This window comes from Dreissena polymorpha, chromosome 11 (assembly GCF_020536995.1).
Source record: "Dreissena polymorpha isolate Duluth1 chromosome 11, UMN_Dpol_1.0, whole genome shotgun sequence".
Taxonomy (NCBI): domain Eukaryota; kingdom Metazoa; phylum Mollusca; class Bivalvia; order Myida; family Dreissenidae; genus Dreissena; species Dreissena polymorpha.
Genome location: NC_068365.1, coordinates 62,574,822 through 62,598,428, shown reverse-complemented (window position 1 = coordinate 62,598,428; position 23,607 = coordinate 62,574,822). Strand labels below are relative to the sequence as shown.

General features: G+C 39.3%; 1 protein-coding gene and 1 long non-coding RNA gene across 2 annotated transcripts; one reads left to right on the top strand and one right to left on the bottom strand.

Moving 5' to 3' along the window:
• Positions 1-10,566: 10,566 nt before the first annotated feature.
• LOC127851745 (uncharacterized) lies at positions 10,567-13,289 on the top strand. Its single transcript, XR_008035913.1, has 3 exons — positions 10,567-10,678; positions 11,496-11,880; positions 12,138-13,289. It is a non-coding gene; the product is annotated as an uncharacterized LOC127851745 (long non-coding RNA).
• Positions 13,290-14,245: 956 nt separating this feature from the next.
• Positions 14,246-16,060, bottom strand: LOC127849889 (zinc finger protein 354B-like). Its single transcript, XM_052382640.1, has 4 exons — positions 15,994-16,060; positions 15,432-15,572; positions 14,617-14,769; positions 14,246-14,249 (listed from the first exon to the last, which is right to left on the bottom strand). Exons 1-4 carry the CDS (start codon positions 16,011-16,013, stop codon positions 14,246-14,248), a joined length of 318 nt encoding a protein of 105 aa, XP_052238600.1. The 5' UTR covers positions 16,014-16,060.
• Between the last annotated feature and the right edge of the window lie 7,547 nt (positions 16,061-23,607).

Genomic DNA, 23,607 nt, shown 5'->3' with positions numbered 1-23,607 from the left:
TTAAGTCTAAATATCTTTAATTAAAAAAAAACGCTTTCGAACTAAAAAAATATCCAGCCGGAAGTGAATTTTGTGATATTAAATGAACTAGTACATGAGATCTTCATTAGCGAAAATGTGTAAGATGTCAGCACATGGCAAAGTTTTTTTTATTGAAAAGTGCATATCTGCTTTTGCCATTGACTGTATTTTTATTAGTTATTTAAATAACATTTTATTGGTAAAATCAAAGTATATAGCCTGAAAAACTGTTTTTGTGTTATTCTCAATATTTATGTAACTAATTTCTAGCTTTATTTTATTTTCGTAATAAAATATAAATTTACAATAAAAATGTTCAACATGACACATATGGAGCCTAAAGTAAACATAAATAGTTCCAATAATGTTCAATACATTCCATAAAAGTATTAATTTTTGTCTGAAATGTTCACTTTAAAGTTTAGATTTAAAATAAACACTTAAAACTAAAACAAAATAAGTGATGGTTTCTTTGTTAATTGCGGATTGTCAATTTAAGCAAGATAATGGTCTTGAAAAAAACACATCTGCGATCGAGGCACGAAAGCATTCCCTCAGTGGGAGACGATGTCCCAATGGTGGTTTAAAACTGTCTTCTTCTTCTTCTTGGCGTTCGCTCTACACGATCACACCAGTTTCTTCAATAAATGATGTGGTCCGTCTCAGGTCATCCACGTCTCCATAAAGTTTCTGATGGAGGGTTGTGTCCTGGGGCCACTTTGTAGCTCGCTCCTGGTCGTGACGTTTACATCTTTGGAGGATGTGTTCAGCTGTTTGGTCTTCTGTGCCACACGGACAGGTCGGTGACGGGGCCAGTCTGTATTTTTTATGCATGTGTGCATTGAGTCGGTTGTGCCCTGATCGGAGTCTGACCATTATCACTTGCTCTGCCCTGCTTAGGAGATGATATGCATCTGCCTCTTGTCTTGGCCGGGTAAGTGATTTAATGATGGTAACTTTCTCCTTGTAGCTTACTTGCACAGGTGGCTGATCTAACTGAGCACCTTGTTTTGCCAGTTGGTCAGCATCTTCATTTCCGGCCACTCCACAGTGTGCTGGGATCCACTGGAGGGTCACGTTTAGGTTGGTGCTGATTCTTTGTAAGGCATTTGCAAGCTGAGGAACCTTGTTGTTGGTCAGGGCTTCTAATACAGACATGGCATCTGTAAAGAAGACTATCGAGTTGACATCTTCGGTCGAGTCTTCAATCATTGACACTGCCTTCATGAGGGCTAAAGTCTCTGCTCTGTAGTTGCTACAGTGTGTTCCGGTTGCTGCATGATGTGTTTCTCGTTTTCCGGATGGGTACAGAATGACGATGCCAGCACCTCCATTTATGACTGCTCTAGTGGCAGAACCGTCTGTGTAGACATGAGTCCATGCCTCTCTTGGGTATTCGTCATCGATCATGGCAAGTGTGAGGCTCTTTCTGATATGCTCATCCTCTTGTCTACCTGGCTGTAGGTGAGGAACACTGGATCTTACTGCAACATTTGACAGGTCATTTTGTAATGGATCTATGATGTCTTCATGACCAAGCGGAGTGGTGGGGATGGTCAGATCCGTTGCATAGGCCTTGTCCAGCTTCTTAGCTTCGTGTACAAAGCTGCTACGCTTGATCCGATTTTTGGTGTACCCTTTAACTCTGGCTGACATGGGGTGATCCGTTAGACATTTATACTTCTCTGTCTGAAGCAGGATTTTGACATCTCTTCTTTCTTGAAGTGGTTGTATTCCTGTTATCTTTTCCATGAAGGCAATTGGTGTGGACTTGGTTGCTCCTGTCATGATGCGCAGAGCTTGGTTCTGGATTTTATCCAGAGCCTGGCGATTGGATTTGGCTGTGGAAGACCATGTGGGGGAACTATACTCTAGTTGGGGTCTCACTGTGCCTTGATAGACTGTCTTGAGTATGTGCTCATTTGCCCCCCATGTAGTTCCCGCAAGCTTTCGCATCATTGAAAGTTTTCTTCGGGCCTTTCCTTCTGCTTTCATGAGGTGTGGCTTCCACGTTTGCCTCTTGTCAAAGGTGACTCCCAGGTACGTGGTCTCGTCTGCTTCAGTCATAGGAGTGTCTCCCATTCTCACCGTCCCTGCTTTCTGTTTTGATGACAATGTGAATAGTGTGGTGGATGATTTCTCTTTGTTGATCATTACACACCAGTCTTCAGCCCATGCGGTAAGTTTGTCTATTGCTTCTTGCATTCTGTATGTGGCTGTGGTGGCATGCTCTTCTTTGCACCATAACACAAGATCATCAGCATAAAGTGCCGCCTTCACTCCCCTTGGCAATTCAGACACAATATCGTTGATGAAGAGTAAGAAGAGCGTCGGGGACAGGACTCCTCCTTGTGGGACGCCGTGCCGTAGAAGGAACTTTTTACTGCTTCTTTGGTTCAAGCTTACTCTTGCCCTTCTATTGAATAGATAGGACTTGATCCACTTCAGCATGTTTCCTCCAACTCCATTCCTCATCAGTTTGACTTGGAGTCCGTCAGTCCAGACTTTATCGAAGGCCCTTTGAAGGTCTATCCATGCTGTCAGGACAACCTTCTGTTCCTGGAAAGCATCTTCAATTTCTTGTGCCAGGTAGGTAGTCTGGTCCTCGGTGGAGCGGAATTGCCTGAATCCAGCTTGTTGTTTTGCAAGTAAGTCGTTCGTCTCCAGATACCATTTAAGGCGTGCATTTACAATTCTCTCCATCGTCTTCCCAACACAGCTAGTGAGGCTTATTGGACGGTAGCTTCCAGCCTGCTTCGGATCCTTGCCTTTCTTGTGGATAGGTATCATAATGGCCTCTTTCCAGACTTGGGGAAGTTGGCCTTGTGTCCAGCTGTGGTTGAAGATGTCTAGGAGTTTGTGCATTGCTGAACTGCCTAGATGGGTGATCATTTTATTGGTCACATTGTCTGGTCCTGGAGACTTCTTTAATTTCAGCTGCCTGACTGCTGTCTGTAGTTCGTGCAGGGTCAGGCTTTGGCTCATGCGGTCTGATGTCACATCATCTGTTTTCCTGTCCCTTTGTTCTCTTCTTACTTCTCTCTGTCTCTCTCTACTGACAGGAATGTCACTGACATCTTTGTAGTTGCTGGCAAAGACATTTGCCGCTTGTTTGCCTGTCAGCAGCTCTCCATTCTCTTCCAGAGTTACTGAGCCTCTCGCTTGGACTTCATCGTCATTCAGCTGTTTCGTTAACCTCCACAGCTTACGGCCATCTCGCTCCAGGTTGAGTGATGCTGTTTTGTTTCTCCAGCTCTTTCTCTGGGCTTCAAGTTTGTGCCGCAGGAATTTGGCCTTGGCTCGCTGTAGTGAGAGGTTGCTTTCTTGTGAGGGGTTGCTTTCTGCTTCCACCCTGGCTTCTGTCAACTTAGTCTGGAGGTCTTCCAACTCCCTACTCCAGTATGGCTTGTAGTCTTTTCTGGCCCCACGTGGTATCGCCTTCTGTGCTGCGTTTAGTATGCATGCATTGAAGTCTTTCACAACTTTGTTTATATCTCTACCATCCACTCTGATATCTCTGCAGAGGTCATCACTCAGACGTTTGTATAAGGTCCAGTCGGCCTTCTTGTAGTTCCATCTGGGGATGCTTGAGGATGAAGAGGTAGAATGGTTTATGATGAGGTGAACTGGACGATGGTCGCTTCCTCCTAGTTGTTCACAGACTTCTCTCTTGATATGCCCTTGGATATCTGCAGTGCAGAAAGCTAAGTCAGGGGTCGACGTTGTGTGCCATCTTCTAGAGTAGAAAGTTGCCAGATCTTCAGGCTGGTTGATAAGATTAAGCTTGTTTTCATCTTGCCAGTTCTCCACTTCCTCTCCGCGTCGGTCCATGTGGTCATATCCCCAGCTTTGTGAATGACTGTTGAAGTCGCCAACAACAATGAAGTTAGATTCTTCTGTTGGGATACTGTCTAGGGAAAGAGCTTTGTCATTTGGAGAGTAGAGATTCACAAGCTTCAGATTGAAATCGTTCTTCCTGAGACTCAGAACCTGGAATTCAGAGTCATCCATATGCGTTTTAGTCTGGACTACATTGATGTTGTTCCGGACTAATGTCAGGATGCCTCCTTTCTTTCTGCCTTCTCTGTCACATCGGAAACTCTGGTATCCTCTGACCTTGAAGGATTTCGCTGGCTGCAGATGAGTTTCCTGAATGCAGCAGACATTTATGTCCTGTTCATGAAGGATATGTTCTAGCTCTGTCTTTTTGTTAAAGACTCCTTCTGCGTTCCAATGCATCACCTTGAAAGGATGATGTTGGTCTTTTCTCCTCCTAGGCTTATTGTAGCCAGCTTTCTTTCCTCCTCTTCTCTTGGCTTGTTGTGGAATGAAGGAGGGACCCCCAGTAGCTGTGGGTGGACTCTGTCGAGGCTCAGAGCCCGGCACTGAATCTCCCTGGTGGGATCTCAGAGACTCAGCACCACATCGAGTAACACCGGTTGATTGTGTAGACATAGCGATGTACATGACGTCATGGTTTGTTAAGGGAGTGCCAATGGCCTAACGTCTCCGATTTCAACTCCCTAGGTTTTCTGTCGGGGTTACCTCACCCTTAGCCTTTGCCGATCCAACGACAAACCACAAGGCAGTGGTTTCCTACTTAACCCTGTAGGCGGGGAACCTTATATCCCTGGGAACACAGGGGCCATTTTACCCTTTGGCTGGGGGTCTGTTCATGGGCATCAGGGCATTTCCATACGCCGGTGGGCCTGGCATGCCGCATGTCTGGGGGCAGACCACCTCCGAGTCCCTGTAGTTCAGCCTGAGGCCGCGAGGTACTCAGTTGACGTGTGTCGCCACTAGGAGGCACTACATAGGACTTGTCTGTAGAGAGGCTATGTACTGGCAGTGAAGACTTACGCACTTCAGCTTCATTTTCGCACAGGGCTAGCCAGCGGTATAGGCTGAAAGCGAAGGTGACAAGCACGCAGGGCCCAACACTACACACAAGACGCATCAACAGACCATTTGACACACTGTTTAAAACTGTAAATTTGTATGTCTGTGACACCACATACCTCCAATGTGTAGATGCTGTTATTAAGATAAGATACCATGCGTCACCTTCAAATAACATGAACAAGTTACAATCAGGTCCTAATTCATGCTGAGTTTTATGACTTAAAAATACTGGTGAATCATGTTTTTATCAATCACCAAATAACGGATAAAAATATTATTTAAAATGACGAACTACAATGTGATGATCAAATCGATAGCAGAAACTATTTAAATCTTCAAATATATTTAATATAATCGCTTCTCTTCCTTCTTCTATATTGTTCAGTTACCTATATAGGTCCCGGTATTGTTATTCACTATTCAGTACCGTAATGTGAGTATTCTGGATCGGCAATTCGGGAGATATCAATTTCTGGAATTGTCTATCGAGACCGATCACCGTCCCATCAGCGGACGACGTATTTTTACGCTCATCGGGCTGGCACCCGGCCGATGGCCGCACGGACACCGGGTTATTTTTAAGTCTCACTTAAAATTTTACCCGACGTCGGACTCGGGAAGGAATCGAGTTGAAATAAAAAAAGATCGGACGATCAACGCCCGGTTATCGCCTGACATCGGATTGATTGTACGTGTATCGGCAAAACCCAAGGTAATAATTTCCAAAGGACATATACATCGGCCGGCGAACGTCTGATGGTCGAATGGCCTCCAAATGATGGCTGACGGACGCCGGACGGCACCCGTCATGATACACGTACAACGAATCCAATGTCGGGCGATCGACGGGCGATAGCAGGGCGTTGATCGTCCGATCCTCTTTCGATCTCAACTCGATTCCTTTTTGGGTCCGACGTCAGGTAAAATTTTATGTGAGTCCTAAAATTACTCCGGAGGCCGCCCGATGCTACAAAATGACCCGGTGACCATCCGATAATCGGCCGGGCGCCAGCCCGATGATCGGGGAAATACATCGTTCGCTGATTGGATGGTTATCGGTCTCTATTTGTGACCGAGGTATTAAACTGAATTGACGGCGAACGGCTCCGACGTGTCCAGTCTTGCCGATGCCTGAAGATCGGACACATCCGCCGGCGACCGGATTATTTGTGACCGAGACATTAGGTTGCATGGTTTAATTGCATACTACATGTACTATGCTTAAAATTTTGACTCTTCTACGGGGTGTAGTTGCAATACCCCAACAGCGAGCTTATGTATGTATAAACTCATACAATCTCAAAACATTTATGAAGAACGAAACATATAGTAATACACTGAAGTAGATTGAGGAACTTGCCTTATGAAGTCCTTTTATAACTCCTCTCACTTAATATAAAATGGTGCTCTTGTTTTTGTTACAATATCCGCTTGGCGGCCAATAATTTTCGAGTATTAAAATTTTATTGAACGAATCAATCAAACGGGGAAAAACTGGGACACTTCCCACGGTGTTAAAGGGACTGTCAACCACGAATGACGAAAAAAGAAAAGTTGTAAAATACCGTATTATTTTACAATTATTTGTTTATATTGATTAAAATATCACGACTGGTATATTAAATTACTTGCATAGGGGTGCACATAAACTGGACAAAAGCCGAGTGTGGGGGTGGTTTAAAAAAAAAGTATATATTTTTTAAAGCAAGGAAAGACTACCTAAAAAAATTGCATGTAGGTTAGTGAAATGATGCTGATTAAGAAAATAATAGATTAGATAACATTTGGATAGGTGCCCATTACGGGTGCGTTACCTTAATCGATACGCGGAACTACCGGCAGATCAACTGGATGCTCTGTGAAACCCATCTTTAAGCACATGGGTTAAATGCATGTCAGTAAAGTGTTGTTGCAGACAAGCCTGTGCATTTCTTTCATAAAAGGAATTCTGGTCTAAACGAAAATAGTCGTCACAGATTAGCCTGTGCGGATTGCTTATCCACTTGTGAAGAGTGACACGTACAAACGTGAAGAGTTGTACGTGAACAACTGAGACGTAGCGTTTTTTGTTGTAAATAACGAAGATTGTGCTGAACCGCTTGAACACCGTGATACCATGAGCTATTAAATACAGTTCAATTTTTAGCGCATTGTATTGATATTCTATTTATAGCGGTCGCCTTACATTTATGTCGTCACAACGTATTGTGGCTGAATAGGTTTGTATTCATTTCAGTCTTCAATTCGCAAATAATGTTGCACATTTTATGCGTTAAAGGTGAACTGTCATTTATATATTGAAAAATTTAATGTATTTTAAAACCGGTAAACCCCCTGTATTTATCGACCTATAAGTGCACATCACTTCGATTCAATAACGATGTTGCATGATGGCCTATGGCGGATTCTGAAAGGATTCAGCATTGACGAACGGCTGGTAAAATTCATCCAAGAACTCTACTGAAACACCAGCAGCGCAGCACTACTCAAAGGACAGAAGGGAGGGAATACAACTCAGGTACAGTCTAATCTCGACCGGGTACTATAAAGTATATTTACCGCACCTGGGGTACATATAAGTATACTTAAGAGTACCCGGTGTACATGTAAGATGTACCCGAGCCGACAATAACGAATCGATCTTTACTTTCCGTACCCGGGGTACATTTAAGTATACTTAAGAGTACCGATGTACATTTAAGTATTACTCGAGCCGACATTGACCAATCGAGCCTCATGCTAGATTGCCCCGGGGCCATCGGCCAGTCTGGTCAAGGGTATGCTAGCTGCTGCTGCTAATGATGTTGAAGTTGTAGTAAACAAGGTCCTATGACTGAAACTTACTCTCGGAACTATCATGTTAGATCTACTTAAGCAATTTATTTAAGCACTATCGTGCTTGATGCCAGTCCATGAACATTTTTACCATGAACATTTAAGTCATTTTTCACTATTATTTTGTTTAGCATGAAATCTGCTTTTACCTTAAATCTATAACTATCTTCGGTCTGCTGTGATTGTCAGTTTTTTTATGTGCTTATATGTACTTGCTGTGCTTGTCAGTTTTATATGTGCTTATATGTACTTGCTGTGCTTGTCAGTTTGTATATGCTTATGTGTACTTGTCAGTTTAGTTTATGTGCTTATGTGTACTTACTGTGCTTGTCAGTTTAATATTTGCTTATGTATACTTGCAACCTTTTATTTGTGAGGAAGCTGCTGACCAGTTCAATTCGAATCTGTTTCAATTTGATACCTCGTGTTTACCCACTTTCTCAGCTCATTTTGTGTTTGGTTTCTTTTTTGTCTTTAAACTCACAATTTTTTACGGCAGTTTTTTATTTTTTATTCTTTTTTTTTAGATCTACTTATAGATGAAGATCAGCGGCCTCCTGCACAATATTTCTTTAAATAGTATGAAAACTATTAAAATGTAATACTGTGATTTCATTAACTTATTAGCATGCATATCATATATATTAACTTAATTTTGCTATATTTTATTTCCATATTGTAGCTGTTTTATACTTGTTACATTTATACACATGTTAAATAGTCGGTTCAAAAGCTTTAATGGCTTATGTTGTCTATTTATGTCTTGCCGACTCAAAATAAATCTTATCTTATTTACGGTTACGGTTTTGTATACAATATTTAACCAAAATATTTTTAAGAAATGACACACAGGAATTTGTATACATTACAGTACTTGTAGATTAGATAGTTATTTAGTTATTCTATTCGCTATGTCGAATTTACGGTCCAAACAATTTTTGTTATCCTAACTTCGACACCCCTGCATTTTGCCGCCAAAAGGTCACAGCTAAGTAGAACTGTTTAAAAATATGATCTTCCATGTTTGTTTTTCTGTTCTAAATACAAATTAAAACGTATTCCCGCAAAAACACGAAAAGAGACTTACCGTTGGTTGCTGCGTGTCTTACAGCTTTTTTATTTTATTCTAAGCCTCGCCTGTTATATACCTGTTATTCTCTTTTTATATCACGGTCAACAGGAAGTTCATATTGATCAGTCATGTGTGGAGGCTACTAAGACTTAAGTACAATGTTTTGTTTTATTGTAAAACTGAATCAGATTTATCAAAACAAACAATTTGATACTAATATATATATTACATTTAATCCACAAACAACAACATAAACAGAAAAAAGGTATTTTACAAATATTAAGAATGAATAAGTACATGCTGATGACGTCATGTAACAAACGGACTACTTTTTTTGACACGCCTTCATATGCAAATTTCAAAGGTCAAAGGTTATGTCAAAAGTTCAGCACTTAATATAAACAGACCAAACAATGAAACTAACAATAAAAAAGCAGTAAAAATAGTAAAAAATAAAAAAGTAACACACTTCACAATAAAACCCCATGTAATATGCATTAAATAATGAAATTAGCCAATCAGTTTGGAATAAATCCATATGTGTTTAATGAACCATTTGATGAAATCACGAATGCAAATGTAAATTTAAATAAAAGTTATTTAGAATCCCTTACTGAAACAAAATCAAAAAGTGAAAACATATCAGACGCCATAGGAATAACAACCGAAGATGTACAAAAAATAATTGAAGCCGAAGATAACAAAAACACTATCCGGAAAACACTGGCAGATGTCAGTCGATTTCAAAAATATCTTGCCAAGAAAGGCGAAACGAAGGCAATCCACAATTTATCAGTCGACCATCTAGATGAATATCTTGCCACATATCTGCTCTCCATTCGCAAGAATGATGATGATGAATACGAGCTTGTCACATTGCGTAGCATCGTGGGAAGCATTGACGGAAACTTCAAAAAGCAAAGTACCCATACTCTATCTTCCGGAGCAGTGGTCCAGATTTTCCCTCACACGTGACTGTCTGAAAGCAAAGCAGAAAAATCTATAAAAAACACAAGGAAAATGTATTTTTAATCATTGTTTAATCACGGCAGAAACTTGGTGAAAAAATTTTGTCAAGCTGTTGAAAACTATGGCAATCGAGGCCGGTTTTGAAAAAATAAAAAACATAAGTTATCATTTTGCAAGAAAACACCTTGTTCAAAAACTAAGGGATTCCAATATCGCACCCATCGAAATCATGCAAATAACAGGACACAACATCGTACAGTCAATAACCAATTACAGTGAAATTTCCGAACAAACAACAAAAAAGTTGTTCAAACCTTTTGGCAACATGTTCTACTGCAACTCCATCTGTTTCATGCACTTCTGTCAACACTTCCGAAATGAACATTTCTCTCCCCACCCACCCGGCAGTTTCACAAGCACAGTTTCCTGGCCAAAATCCAATAAATGACATGTTTTTAGGAGCTGTATTTAACATAGCTGAAATAATTCGCGTTCAGAATAAATCTGAACGCTGAAACTCCGGTCTGTAAAAACCATAACAAAAAAAAATACAATACTATTATATCAATATGCTTAAAATTGCAAAATAACATTACCAACTCATAAAGTTTTAGTTAAGAAGTCCATTTTTACCTCAAATAGCGTCGAATTTAAGTTAAAAGGCATAATTTGTTTCAGTTAAACTTCTGCTTAAATCGCAATACAATCACTGACCTCTCGCCTTGTTATGAAATATTTAAATATCAACCAATCAGAAGAAGGCACTACGGTGTAATAGGCTGCGTTATCGATTGAAATCTACCTGCAGTATACACACTGCGGGGAATCACGTGTTTTTTTTTAATATGAAACACGGATAATGGCGGCGTCATTGTCTCGGTAAGAGTATTATTTTTATTTCTTGTACCTGAATGTTTGATTTTAATTTGCTAAGATGTAGCCTATCATATGCGGAATCGAATTCCGCGTGTAATGGTACCTTACATGTCATATATTACTGAGTACTTTTCTCGCTTACCCTTTGAATTCGTACACATGCGAATGAATGACAGTGATAGTTTTCACGGATTAAAATGAATTCTTCACAAATATGATTAAAATCAACATTACTAAACTCGTTCTTATTAAATATACACCAGGGTTTCTTTACATTACAAACAATACGCCTGAGTCTGAAAACTTTGCAGTTTCTGCATAAAAAATCACAAAACAAAAATGATATGTTTCACGGAATACAAATTAATGATATGTTTCACGTTAATTGTATGATATGTTTCACGTATTGTCTAAAGGCGAGAAATTAAACGTCGGATATTTTCAGAATAATGCAACATTTAAATATAATTCTATTTTTACTATTACCATATTTTTGTGATAACGGTAAATGTTACAAGGCATGCAATTTTTCGTACAAATGACATACTTGTATCTGGTAAAATCCGGTTTGGTATCATTTAAATACTTTAGATTAATACATGTATCACAAATACTAATTATTTTAATAGTTTGAAGCGCTAGTAAAAATATTTTTTTATGAATGAACATCGTGAAAACAATTAAAAGTCCACGGGCTTTTTAGTTTGCCAATATCAATAGTACTCTTACTGTACTTAAAATACAAAAACGTAACGTTTACATTTATTACTCCCCCCCCCCCCATTTATGCAATTTATAAGTACACCATTGTCCATTTCAGAAAATGACACGAAAAAAACCCGGCTTACCTTACAGAGGCCAAAGAACGCCTACAAAAAGAAGATCGTTGTGACCAAGCATAAAACAATAAACACCCAGCTGCTAACAAGATCAAATGTTGAAAACAGGATAACTTGCGGAAAACGAAGTTTAACCAAAACTCCAATTAAATCACCACCAATCCGCACAGACTAATCAGGGACGACAATTTCCGCTTTTATGACATTTTCGTTTAAATAAAGTGTCTTCTTAGCAAAAATCCAGTTCATGCGGAAAGTGTCTCCCTGATGCGGACTGCACCGGCTAATCTGGGAGTAAACTTTACGCACATGCATTAAGCCAAGTTGTCTCAGAACACGACTCAAATGTGGTACCATATAAGAAGGGTTGATAAAATCTTATTATTTTCATAGGCTTAAGCAAAATGATCCGGTTATCATTCACTAGAATTTTCGCTCGTTTATTTAATGGCTTAAAATAACTTACTTTCATAGCATATATATAACTTTACTAAAACTTCGCTTCATTGTTATTTTAGCGAATACAAATATGTTTAAAACTCGTTAAAGTGAAACTGTACATCTTATTTTTGTCCACTGAATTATTAATTTAAAGGACAATTTTTATGTTTTGTTTTCTTCAGAAACCACGTGTGTGACTGTGAACGAAAAACATATCAAAAAGGAAGAAAGAAGATGGGCACAGTGTCTTCCTCACGGACATCTTTACAGTTCGGGTCTCTCGGTGTACGTTGGGAAAAAGCGCGAAGAAATGAGTAAAAAATTCTGCCATCTGATAAGATGGGCATACAATTACGTAAATAATTGACAGTATGGACGAAGAAATAATTTCGATGTGACAATTTTCATAAACGGCAGTTTGCTTTGTAAATTAAAACTATTCAAAATAAGGGTACAATTGTATTCACACTTCCTTCCTTCGTCTTTTATAAGCGTTGTTTAAGTTAATTAAGTTAATATCACATACCATAGAGTTTGAGACATAGCTACGGTGGCATAAAGGGGATATAGGAAATGTTTTAATTAACGGTCTCTATCACGTGCACACGTGATAGCTGTGACGTGCGCAAGCGATAGCTATGACGTTCACACGCGATAACTATGACGTGCGAACGCGATAGCTATGACGTGCACAAGCGATAACTATGACGTGCGCACGCGATAGCTATAACGTGCGCACGCGATAGTTATGACGTGCGCACGCGATAGATTTGACGTGCGCATGCGATAGTTATAACGTGCGAACGTACGTCATAGCTGACCAATCAGAAAAGGTATCAGATAAGTGATTATTCAGATATAATTCGCTGTAAAAACACACCATGTGCTCAGTGCGCTAGTTACAAAATGGCTGACATTTCGAAAAGTTTCATTAGTCAACAATTGCTTTCGCACGCGCAACCTATTCTGATCTGATACCTTTTCTGATTGGTCAGCTATGGCGTGCGCACGTAATTGCTATCGCGAGCGCACGTCATAGTTTTCGCGTGCGCACGCGATGGACACAGTGAAATAAAACATTTCCTTTGTCCCCTTTTGCCACCGTACCTTACCGCCGATGCAGCATATTGTTTAATGTGTGCATTGTTCTGAACAAAAAAATTACCTGCGATATTTTATATCAAAGACAATTGGTTATGAATATTCATCCAAATTTTGAACAGATGTTAAATTTAATGCTTGTATGTTATTATATATTTTGTTGCATACAAACGGATTTTGTAACATTGTCCTGTACTCAGTATGCAAGATTAAATACTATACGATCAAAAGTGTGTGGGCTTAGTTTAGCTGTTCATAGAGAATACTTGGTCGGTGCCGAATAAAGCAGTTTATTTTGCGAGGCTTAGAAAATCTGAACCACGAGCCTTGGCGAGTGGTTCAGATTTTCGTGCCGAGCAAGATAAACTTTGCTTTATTCGGCACCGACCTAGTATTCGATTTATCCCATTAATTTTCTTAGTCGTAAATTATTTCTTTAAACATATAATAGGAAAATCGAACTAGACGGAAAATCCCAAAGATATTTTAAGCAAACATTGTTTCATTATTTTAATCGTGTCGAGCCTAATACATTACAAAAAGATCAGTAACCAACCTGTTTTTCGTTTATCATACCTCTACGTCCCCGATTTTTAAGAAATATTGAAAAAAAAGACACTAAACAACTGCATCTTTAAGGTTAAACAACATGCATTGTGTCGTATGACGTATTAATAATGACGTCACGAGTACGCGCACTTAATATTTGTGAATAATGGTTATTTGTTTTTTGAGTTGCATTATGTGTAAAAACTATATAACATCTTGGTATCAAATTGTTTGTTTTGTTGAATCTGATTCGATTTTACTAAAAATGATTACTTTATAGTTGATTCCGAGTAATATGAACATTCTTCGCCGCGCGTGACAGCTATATTTCAGCACTGCTGAAATAAAAGTAAATTTATTTCACAGTGGTTTATTTCGACAATGCACGTCTGATGATGGGATAAAAATTAAAACTGCCGTCGTACTTAAGATGTCTTATAAATTGCTGTTTCAAAGATTGTTCAATAACAAAACGCTAACTTGATTTATTTATTTCAAAACAATAATAGGACAAACATGGATTTGCGTTTATGTGTTCACAAATCAGCAATATCACAGATAATTCAATTAAATCACAGTGTTTATCATTAGAACAGGTAAATAAAAGTTACGTTGGAATATCACAACAGAATCACCATAATCACCTTCAAAAATATAATAAATAATAAACATAATATAATTCAAGCGTATCACTCTCCCTGAGGATAACCATGACGACATGGCTGTGTAAAAATTACTTGAAGTAAATCACTTATTATACATTGTGTTAAAATTTGTTGCACAATTAAAAACTTGCAAATAAAAATAAACAATATTAAACACAAAGAGCGTTTACACGTTTCAGCTTTTTCTTAAGTTGATGGCGTATTATTGCTTGCAACTGCATTAGTACTGTTATCTTGTTTGCACAATTTCTGACGCCTATACAAATTCGGTTTGTGAGTATATGTCTTCCCGCATTTGCATGCATGTTTCTTGGCCCAAAGATGCATAGTCATGTGATTATCATACTGGCCTCTCCTTCTCATTTCATGTCCGCATGTGTCACATTTAAAGGTTGCTTTTTGGTGTTGTGTCATGTGCGCTCTTAGGTCTGCCAATATTGCGAACGACCTCCCACATGTCTCGCAGGCAAACTCTTTAGTTTCCTTATGTGCTGCGCACCTACAGAAAAGAAAACACCAGTTTGCAAAAGAAAACATACAAGGACAAACAACAGATGTACACGTCGGACTTGTATGCTTCACATTTTTGTAGTTTAGTACAAAATATTGCGGTAAAAACCATTAAAAAACTGGTCAAGTATTTCATATTTTATAGAGTGACTTGACGTTTTATGACGCAAAAGATAGTAGATTTAACTTGATCCAATGCGAATGTTTTTTAACTTTTGTCATTCTAGAAGATACGCAATTTGTCACATCCGCCACTAAAAACGGTGCAACGAAGTTTGAGTATTGTTTTGAAACTCATGTCCCGCCATGAAATAGATCCACCTTAACATGTCAAACGTTTTTTGGATCATTAATTACACCAAAAAAAACAATCGAAAATTAACCTGGTGTTTTTGGTTTTCTTTTTCGAAAATACATCGTACCAATTGAGTATACATTCCATGCTTTGTCAATGGGTATGTACATTTCGTAAAAGCCATCATCAGCAATAGCAAGAATTGTAACGTAAACATTTTACCAATTTCGAAACAATTTTGGTTGCAATGTGTCGTAATAATCGGCAATAAACAGTAACAGTCATATGTGCTATAATACAAAAAATTGTCTCACTCACGTTTCTGAAAATGCCTAATTTTCACAAAACAATCTTACCTGTGCCTTGTTAAATTAGCTTTGCTGTAGAACATCCGTCCACAACATCTGTATGGCGCTACCCCCGTATGTTTTCTTTCATGATCGTTTAATCCTGAGGCGCTTCGAAAAGCTTTGCCGCATATTCTACACAAACCAAGTCTGGAAATAAATATTTACCTAGCTCTTTAACAATTGTTACGTGAAACATATCATAAATATTTTAATCCGTGTAAAATATCATTTTTTATTTACGCGTTTATTTTTTTACATATTGATTGGTAAGCCGTCAAGAATATCGTAAATATTCTAGATGATGTTTCTCGAATTTCTCTTGCAATTTTGTGGTATGACCTATGTTAATTTTATGAAATATATTACACAACGCCTTTATTCCGTGAAAACTATCATTTAAAAATATTCACTTTGAAATAAATTCAAAGGGTAAGCGAGAAAAGTACTCAGTAATATATGACATGTAAGGTACCATTACACGCGGAATTCGATTCCGCATATGATAGGCTACATCTTAGCAAATTAAAATCAAACATTTAGGTACAAGAAATAAAAAGAATACTCTTACCGAGACAATGACGCCGCCATTATCCGTGTTTCATATCAAAATAAAACCACGTGATTCCCCGCAGTGATACAGCGGGCACAGCGATTGGAATGGAAAATGTGAGTAGTGTGTTGATTTAAATTGGTCAGGCGTGCAAAATTGAAAGAGTCATTACATACTTCCTACGGAACATTATTGAGAAATGAATTATCTACACAGGTATGTAAATATTATTGCAATCCGTTGATATTAACTGTCTGATATCGGGGCTTGAATGTTGCGCACCAAACTCCTTGCGCATCAATATAGACAAAGAAGGAAAACTCTCGCTATTAAAAAGATTGAGTGGACTATTGACGCCAAGAGTCTGCCAAAGCAACAAGACGTGTTTGTGAAACACAATGTACCCCTATATGACGTTTGACCTTGAAGGATGACATTGACCTTGTGAAGGATGACCTTGACCTTGACCTTTCACCACTCAAAATGTGCAGCTCCATGAGATACACATGCATGCCAAATATCAAGTTGTTATCTTCAATATTGCAAAAGTATTCATAAAATAAGCGATTTGGGCCACATATATTTGACCTCTGACCTTGAAGGATGACCTTGAAATTTCACCACTCAAAATGTGCAGCTCCATGAGATGCACATGCATGCCACATATCAAGTTGCTATCTTCAATATTGCAAAAGTATTTATAAAATAAGCGATTTGGGCCACATATATTTAACCTCTGACCTTGAAGGATGACCTTGACCTTGACCTTTCACCACTCAAAATGTGCAGCTCCATGAGATACACATGCATGCCAAATATCAAGTTGCTATCTTCAATATTGCAAAAGTATTCATAAAATGAGCGATTTTGGCCACATATATTTGACCTCTGACTTTGAAGGATGACCTTGACCTTGACCTTTCACCACTCAAAATGTGCAGCTTCATGAGATACACATGCATGCCAAATATGAAGTTGCTATCTTTAATATAGCAAAAGTTATTGCAAAATGTTAAAGTTGGCGCAAACAGACCAACAGACCAACAGACAGGGCAACAGACAGGGCAAAAACAATATGTCCCCCACTACTATAGTAGTATACTATAAGTGTATATATCTAAAATCTATCCGTTGTTTGACAAATATGAACTAAGATCACAAAAATTTCCTTTATTTCATTCGAAATCATAGACATTGAACGATCATTTTCTCAAAGGCAACCATTTTGGCATTGTTGTTGTTGTTGAAAAACGGGGTGAGTGGTGTCAGTGGTATGATAAACAGCAAAACAGGTTACTGCCTGATCGTTTTGGAATATATTAGGCTCGGCACGAATAAAATAACGGCAAGCCTCGCTGTTATTTTATTCTAAGCCTCGCCTGATATATATTACAAAACGATCAGGCAGTAACCTGTTATTCTCTATGTATAAGGGCCGCAATCGCGTAAAAACACAAAACAATCCGTGATATTCAACTATGGCTTACGGAAAAATCAAACGTAAATTTTATGGGTGAAATATTTTTATGATGTCAGAAATATATGACGTTATCAAAAATAAACTTCAATTGACTAGAACGCACCGCACTAGGCTGAATAAGATAAGATGCCAAAGCATGTCGAAATAACGGACATGTCGACATTAAACACGTGACTTTGAGCTATTTCAAACATATATTTAAAAATCGTTCGATAAATTAACGTCAATGAGTGAGATACAGTTCTGTACTGCTAGAACCACCAACATCATCAACTGAGAACCGCCTATCAACAAGTTTTCCGGCCTTTTTTTATCACAGGACACTCTCCAGGCGGCGGGCCCGCAGTGTTGATCAGACACTACGTGTTGGTGGTAGGCTTCCAGCTCCTCTCCTCTCTCTTCACCCTTTCTGCTGCTAGGCTCAGTTTGCCCACTGCTCTCTTCCTGTCTGCTCCTTTGATGCCCAAGGCACTGAACATTCTCCACAGCGACTGCGCTGGGAATACTCTAGTGCCGATTTCCACAGGGTAGAGCCACACTCGCCATCCCTTCTCTCTGCACTGTTCTTGCAGGTATGTATACTTGGCCTTTTTCCGTTCGAAGGCCTATTTACAACGAGATTCCCAAGAGACTGTCAGTTCAACCATGATCAGACACTTATCTTTAGTAGACCACAACAGAATCTCAGGCCTTAACGTTGTCTGGATAATGTTCGGGAACACTAGCTTTTGCTTCAGGTCAACAGACATTTGCCACTGATCAGATTCATCTAATACAGAACTGGTAGGCTGCAGTTTTTAGGCGCCTTTTGCCCTTCCTTCACGAACTGAATCATTTGGGGCTTCTGTCTGGGCCTCTTCTTGGTCCTCTCGCGTTCTAACTTGTCAGCGAGTTCCTGAAGAACACTGTGTGGCTCCACCTGTAGCGTCCTTGGGTGAGGGCTGTGGTACACGATGACAGAATATGTTCCATGGTTCCTGTGTTGTCACACAATTGGCACTTGGGGTGGTCCTGTAGTCCCCATCTATGCAGGTTTGAGGGTGACGGTAGCAGGTCATAGACTGATCTGAGCAGGAACGCTATCCTCAGAGGTTCGTAGCTCCAAATATCAGCCCAGCTCAGTTTTCTTTCTGTCGTTGTCCACTTCGTCCACGCACCTTGGGCACTCATAGCCACAGCTTTCGCTCTTCTGTCTTCTGTGTCCTTCTGCTGCTTTGACTTCATCTTGCACCATTCCCCTCCTTTCCATGTTTCCGGCAGAGCTCCATAATGTTATCTTGGAGCTGCATTGCCCGTGTCTGCCTACAGCTGTGATACCGACAATGTCTTTTTGCTTGAGTCTTTTCTCGGCCTGTTCGACTGCTTGGCTTGCTGACCACTTTCTCCCTGTCCTAGTTTAAATCCCAGCATTTCGGATTCAACTGTCATGCGATTGCTTGAGCGCCACTACCAGTCGTGTCTTCGCAACTTTGAACTCCTCCACTAGTGATGATAGCGGGAGTTGTAGCTGGTTGGATCGCCCATACAATCCGATGCTGGTAAAGCTTGGTGGTACTCCCAGCCATCGGCGCAGGTGTCTGCTGATCGTTCTCTCCAAGCATTTGACAGAAGATGTAGGTATTTCATATAGCATAAGGGGCCACATCAGTCTGGGGAGAAGTGCATTCTGGAAGAGATATGCCTTGAACTTTCCTGGTAAAGCGGATTTGTCGATTTGTTTCAGCCCTTCCTGGAGCTGTGATCTGATGCGCTCTACAGTATGTTTGCTTTGTCACAAAGGCTCGAATCAAACCACTTGCCCAGGCACTTTATGGGACTGTCCATAATTGATGGTATGTCTTCGCCTTGGACTAGTAGGGTGAACCGTTTTGTGACTGATCCGCGCTTGATTACCAGACTTCTGGATTTCTTGGGTTTGAAATTCATTCTAGCCCAGGTGGCTGCCTCCTACAATGCCTTCAGTACCCATCTTGCTTGTATGTGTGTCTGTGTTGTCACTGTCAGATCGTCCATGAAGCCTTTGTTTGTTGGCAGGTGTAACCCTGTAGATGTCTTTGGCCCGCGGGTTTCTTTGTTTGCAGGGTTGATTATGAGGTTCATGCCCATCACAAACAGGACAACTGAGATGGTACACCCGGTCACTATTCCCTTCTCCAGTCTCTGCCAAGCTGTCATCTTTTCGCCAACCATGAAGCGCAGTTTCATTCCACTGAAGTACGCATTGATCATTCCTTGGATGTGTTCAGAGATATGGTAGTACTGGAGGGCTGATTCGAAGAGCTTATGTGGAATAGATCCGTAGGCGTTTGCAAGGTCTAGCCATACTACAGTCAGGTCTGATTTGTTCATCTTTGCTTCTCTAATGAGCTGGCTGATTGCACTGGTATGCTCCACACACCCTGAGAAGCCTGGCACTCCACCCTTCTGAACTGTCGTATCAATGTACCCATTTGTGGTAAGGTAGGTTGTCAGTCTTCTGGCTAAGATGGCGAAGAATATCTTGCCTTCCACATTGAGCAAAGATATAGTTCTGAACTGGCTGATGTGTTTGGAGTTCTCCTCCTTTGGAGTAAATATACCTTCGGCATGTAGCCCCTCATCAGGTATTATCAGCTCTCCTCTTATCTGTTTCATGCGACTCTGTCTCCTGTTGGGTGTCTGCTGGGGCTTTGGTCGACGTGTTTTCTTGGTGCCAAATCGCTCCTTAGCAACCGTGTAGACTAGAGTTGTCATGCACTTTAACTTCTTATCTACTGGTCCTTGCATGGTGGATGTCATTATGGCATCTAGCTCCTTGTCGAAGTCGTTCCAGGCTCTTTTGTCTGTGGTCTTCGGTCAGTCAATTAGTTGTCGTTGTTCCACTGGGGCCTGATTGGCTTTTGGCTGCGGCAGGTCGTGTATTTGCTCAGTGAGTTCTTCTTCTCTTAGTAATTCCAGAAGCGGGTCCTTTTCATCCTTCATCTCGCCAGGTAGTGTCGAAGTAGCACTCCTTGTCTGGGCAGTGAGCTGTTCAGCAGCGGATAGGTCCCCAGTACTATGGGTTGTGACCTGACTAGGATCCTCCTGCGTCTCATCAGGGATCGGGCCTCTGAGGTTTTTGCAGACCTTGCCACACCTGCATCTAACAACTGTCGGTGTTCCAGTCAATGTCGCTTGGACTAGCTGTGTCGTCACCGTAAAATCCGTCCTATTGAGCCTTTCTTCCACCCTCCCTCTCGGAAGACTCTGAGAATATTCTTCATTGTTCGAGTCTGTAGCTGTTGTATGTGGGTTGTCCTCTCTCGAAGAATGCACTCAGGGGTGCTAGCCCGTTGTGCCCCGATCCAGGCTGTTCCTGGGGGTCACCTGTCTCTCCAAGTGTCACCAAACTATTCTTGGTTGTCATCTGGTCTTTCCCAAATGTCACCGGTTTCCCGGACAGTAAATGAGTGAGATACAGTTCTGTACTGCTAGAACCACCAACATCATCAGCTGAGAACCGCCTACCAACAAGTGTTTCGGCCCTTTAATCACAGGACACTCTTCAGGCAGCGGGCCCGCAGTGTTGATCAGACACTACGTGTTCACTATACATTTCTTAAAAAGCATACTTCTTTATGCATAAATTGCATAATTAATAATTATACTTCAATATTAATATTGTTTCTGTGTACAGTGTTCTCGATCTTAATTTGAGTATTAATTTTGATGGCAGGCGTATGTTTTTAATCTGAATAATGTATACATGTCGTGATTTATTACTTGTCCGATTATCTTTCATAAGACAAAATCCGGCCTGTATAATTTCAGTGTAAATATATCTAAAGGTTATTTAAAAGGAACATGTAAATGGGGCGAATAGTTTAATACTCACTTCCCTATTCTAGTAAAAATAATAAATTGGTCTACCTGAAATTGATCTATTTTGTTTATCCGTCTTTATAGTATGTCGGATGTTACCTTTTATAATCGAATTATGTTAAAGCAGATAAAAAGAAATACATTGTAAATTTAGTACACCGAACCGCGTACAAATTTCAAAAGTTAAAAACGGTGATAAAATATTTTTTAACTTGGCATTTTAAAAAAGATGAATATTGTTTTTATGATATTTATATGTTTTCGCTTCTATTTTTTCCATAAATATTGCCTCAGTTTTCTTTTTCATTTTGTAATGTTCAGTTAAGGGTAAGAATTTACATTCAGTTGAATCTTTGTGGTATTAAATTATCAGTTCGTGTTGCTATTTTTGCTAATTCTTATTTTGTGTACTTTGCATGCTGTTACCTTTCCTCGTGGGTCATGTCTTCCTTACAAAAGTTCATGGTATTTTCAAGAAAGATTTTCTATATCAGCTATCAGACAGATTCTCGAACCATTGATGGGTGAATATTTGATTAGGTTCCATTCTTAATAAAAAAATATACAAAAAAAACATTTAGTAAAGCAGTGTCGACAGACCGTTTATCAGTTACGTAAATGTCAGACGGACGTCAACCTAAGCTGGGCACGACCTAATGTGACCCAGATCGCGATTATGAAGGCTTATTTGACGCACGTCAAAAGCTGTGAAGAGAACACCGTTACGGACATAAATATTTGTTTGATAATATTATTATATTTCAACTTAATTTAAATGAATTTTTCGGCGTTGTTTCATTATATAAAGTGATCATGAGTGGCTATTACATCAATTCCAAATCGTCAGTGACTTTATTAAGTGACTTTAAGAACATTAAGTGCGTAACGGTGTAAATACACATTTTAATTACGTTTTACAACTTTAAGAATTTCTATAAAATGTTTGGATACATGTTGATATACTAAATTCTTCTTTCATCGGACACCTTTTTGAAGACTTTATGATGTTAAAACACGTTTGCAGTTTTTGTTGAATCTGTATGTATATAAAAGTCTCCTTTTTATGCGGCGTAACGGTGTTTTCACATTTGTAACGGTGTGGACAGATTATCACATACTTTCATATTCTTGTTTATTCGCATCGTGTTTTTTACTAGAAATTATGTCATATAAGTTCCATGTAAAATTTGTGATGTTGTTTGTAAAACACTCGGCGATATGAATACGAACTTTATTCGCATCATATTGTTTGTATAAATTTGTCCACACCGTTACGATGTTGTCAACACCGTTTCTCATTCATCGTAACGGTGTGAAACGTAACGGTGATGACATTCGGGAATTCTGACAGAACTGATTCCAATTGTAATAATTCTCCATTTTTGTCTGATAAATTCCATGTAAAATTTGCGATGTTGTTTGAAAAACAATCGGCGATATAAAAACGAAGTTTATTCACACCATAATGTGTGTATATATTTGTGCACACCGTTACGATGTTGTCATCACCGTTACTCATTCAGAGTAACGGTGTGGACCGTAACGGTGATGACATTCAGGCATTTGATCATCCACAAACAGCATGCTACTTGTCTCAAAAACACATTACGCACACATTATTTTGTGGCATCTAAGAATACATAATATTTGAAAATCCTAAAAGAATAGGAAGTGGAAATAGCAAAGAAAATGGAAGAACGGTGTTGACACTGAATAAAAGTACGTTCAATATTTTACTTACTTTTTAATGATTTTTACATTTTCGCGCTCTGTTCATTGCTTCATTATGACGTAAAAGGTTGAAAGAATGTTTACTTTTCGGAAAAAGTTGTATCCCCGTATCATTCCCGTGCGGTAGATGAAATTTTCTTCGTAACGGTGTCGACTTGAAAAATTAGGGACAGAGCCATAACTGACCATTTATAAATATTCTGCATATAAAGCTACTAAATGTAATTATTATTCAGTTTAGTTTAAATATATTTAGCTCCAAATGGTTGGGTTTTTTTATTTTCGTTTTACATTCTTTTATAAAACAATCAAGAAAATTACCCTTTAAGAATTCGGACAACACACCGTTACTAAAATACATGGGGGTTAGTTGCTTCGACAAAGCATAAAACTGCTTTAAGCGTGTGATCTGCTAAGAACTCTTATCTAATATTGTTAACATATTATTTAACATTGTAATTATGAAACTTATCTCAGTTAATGTCTAACATTTAGATAATTGTTGAATATGGACAGTAAATGGAACCTAATCAAATATTCACCCTGATACTATTTTCTTGACAGGTGGCGTGTAACCATAA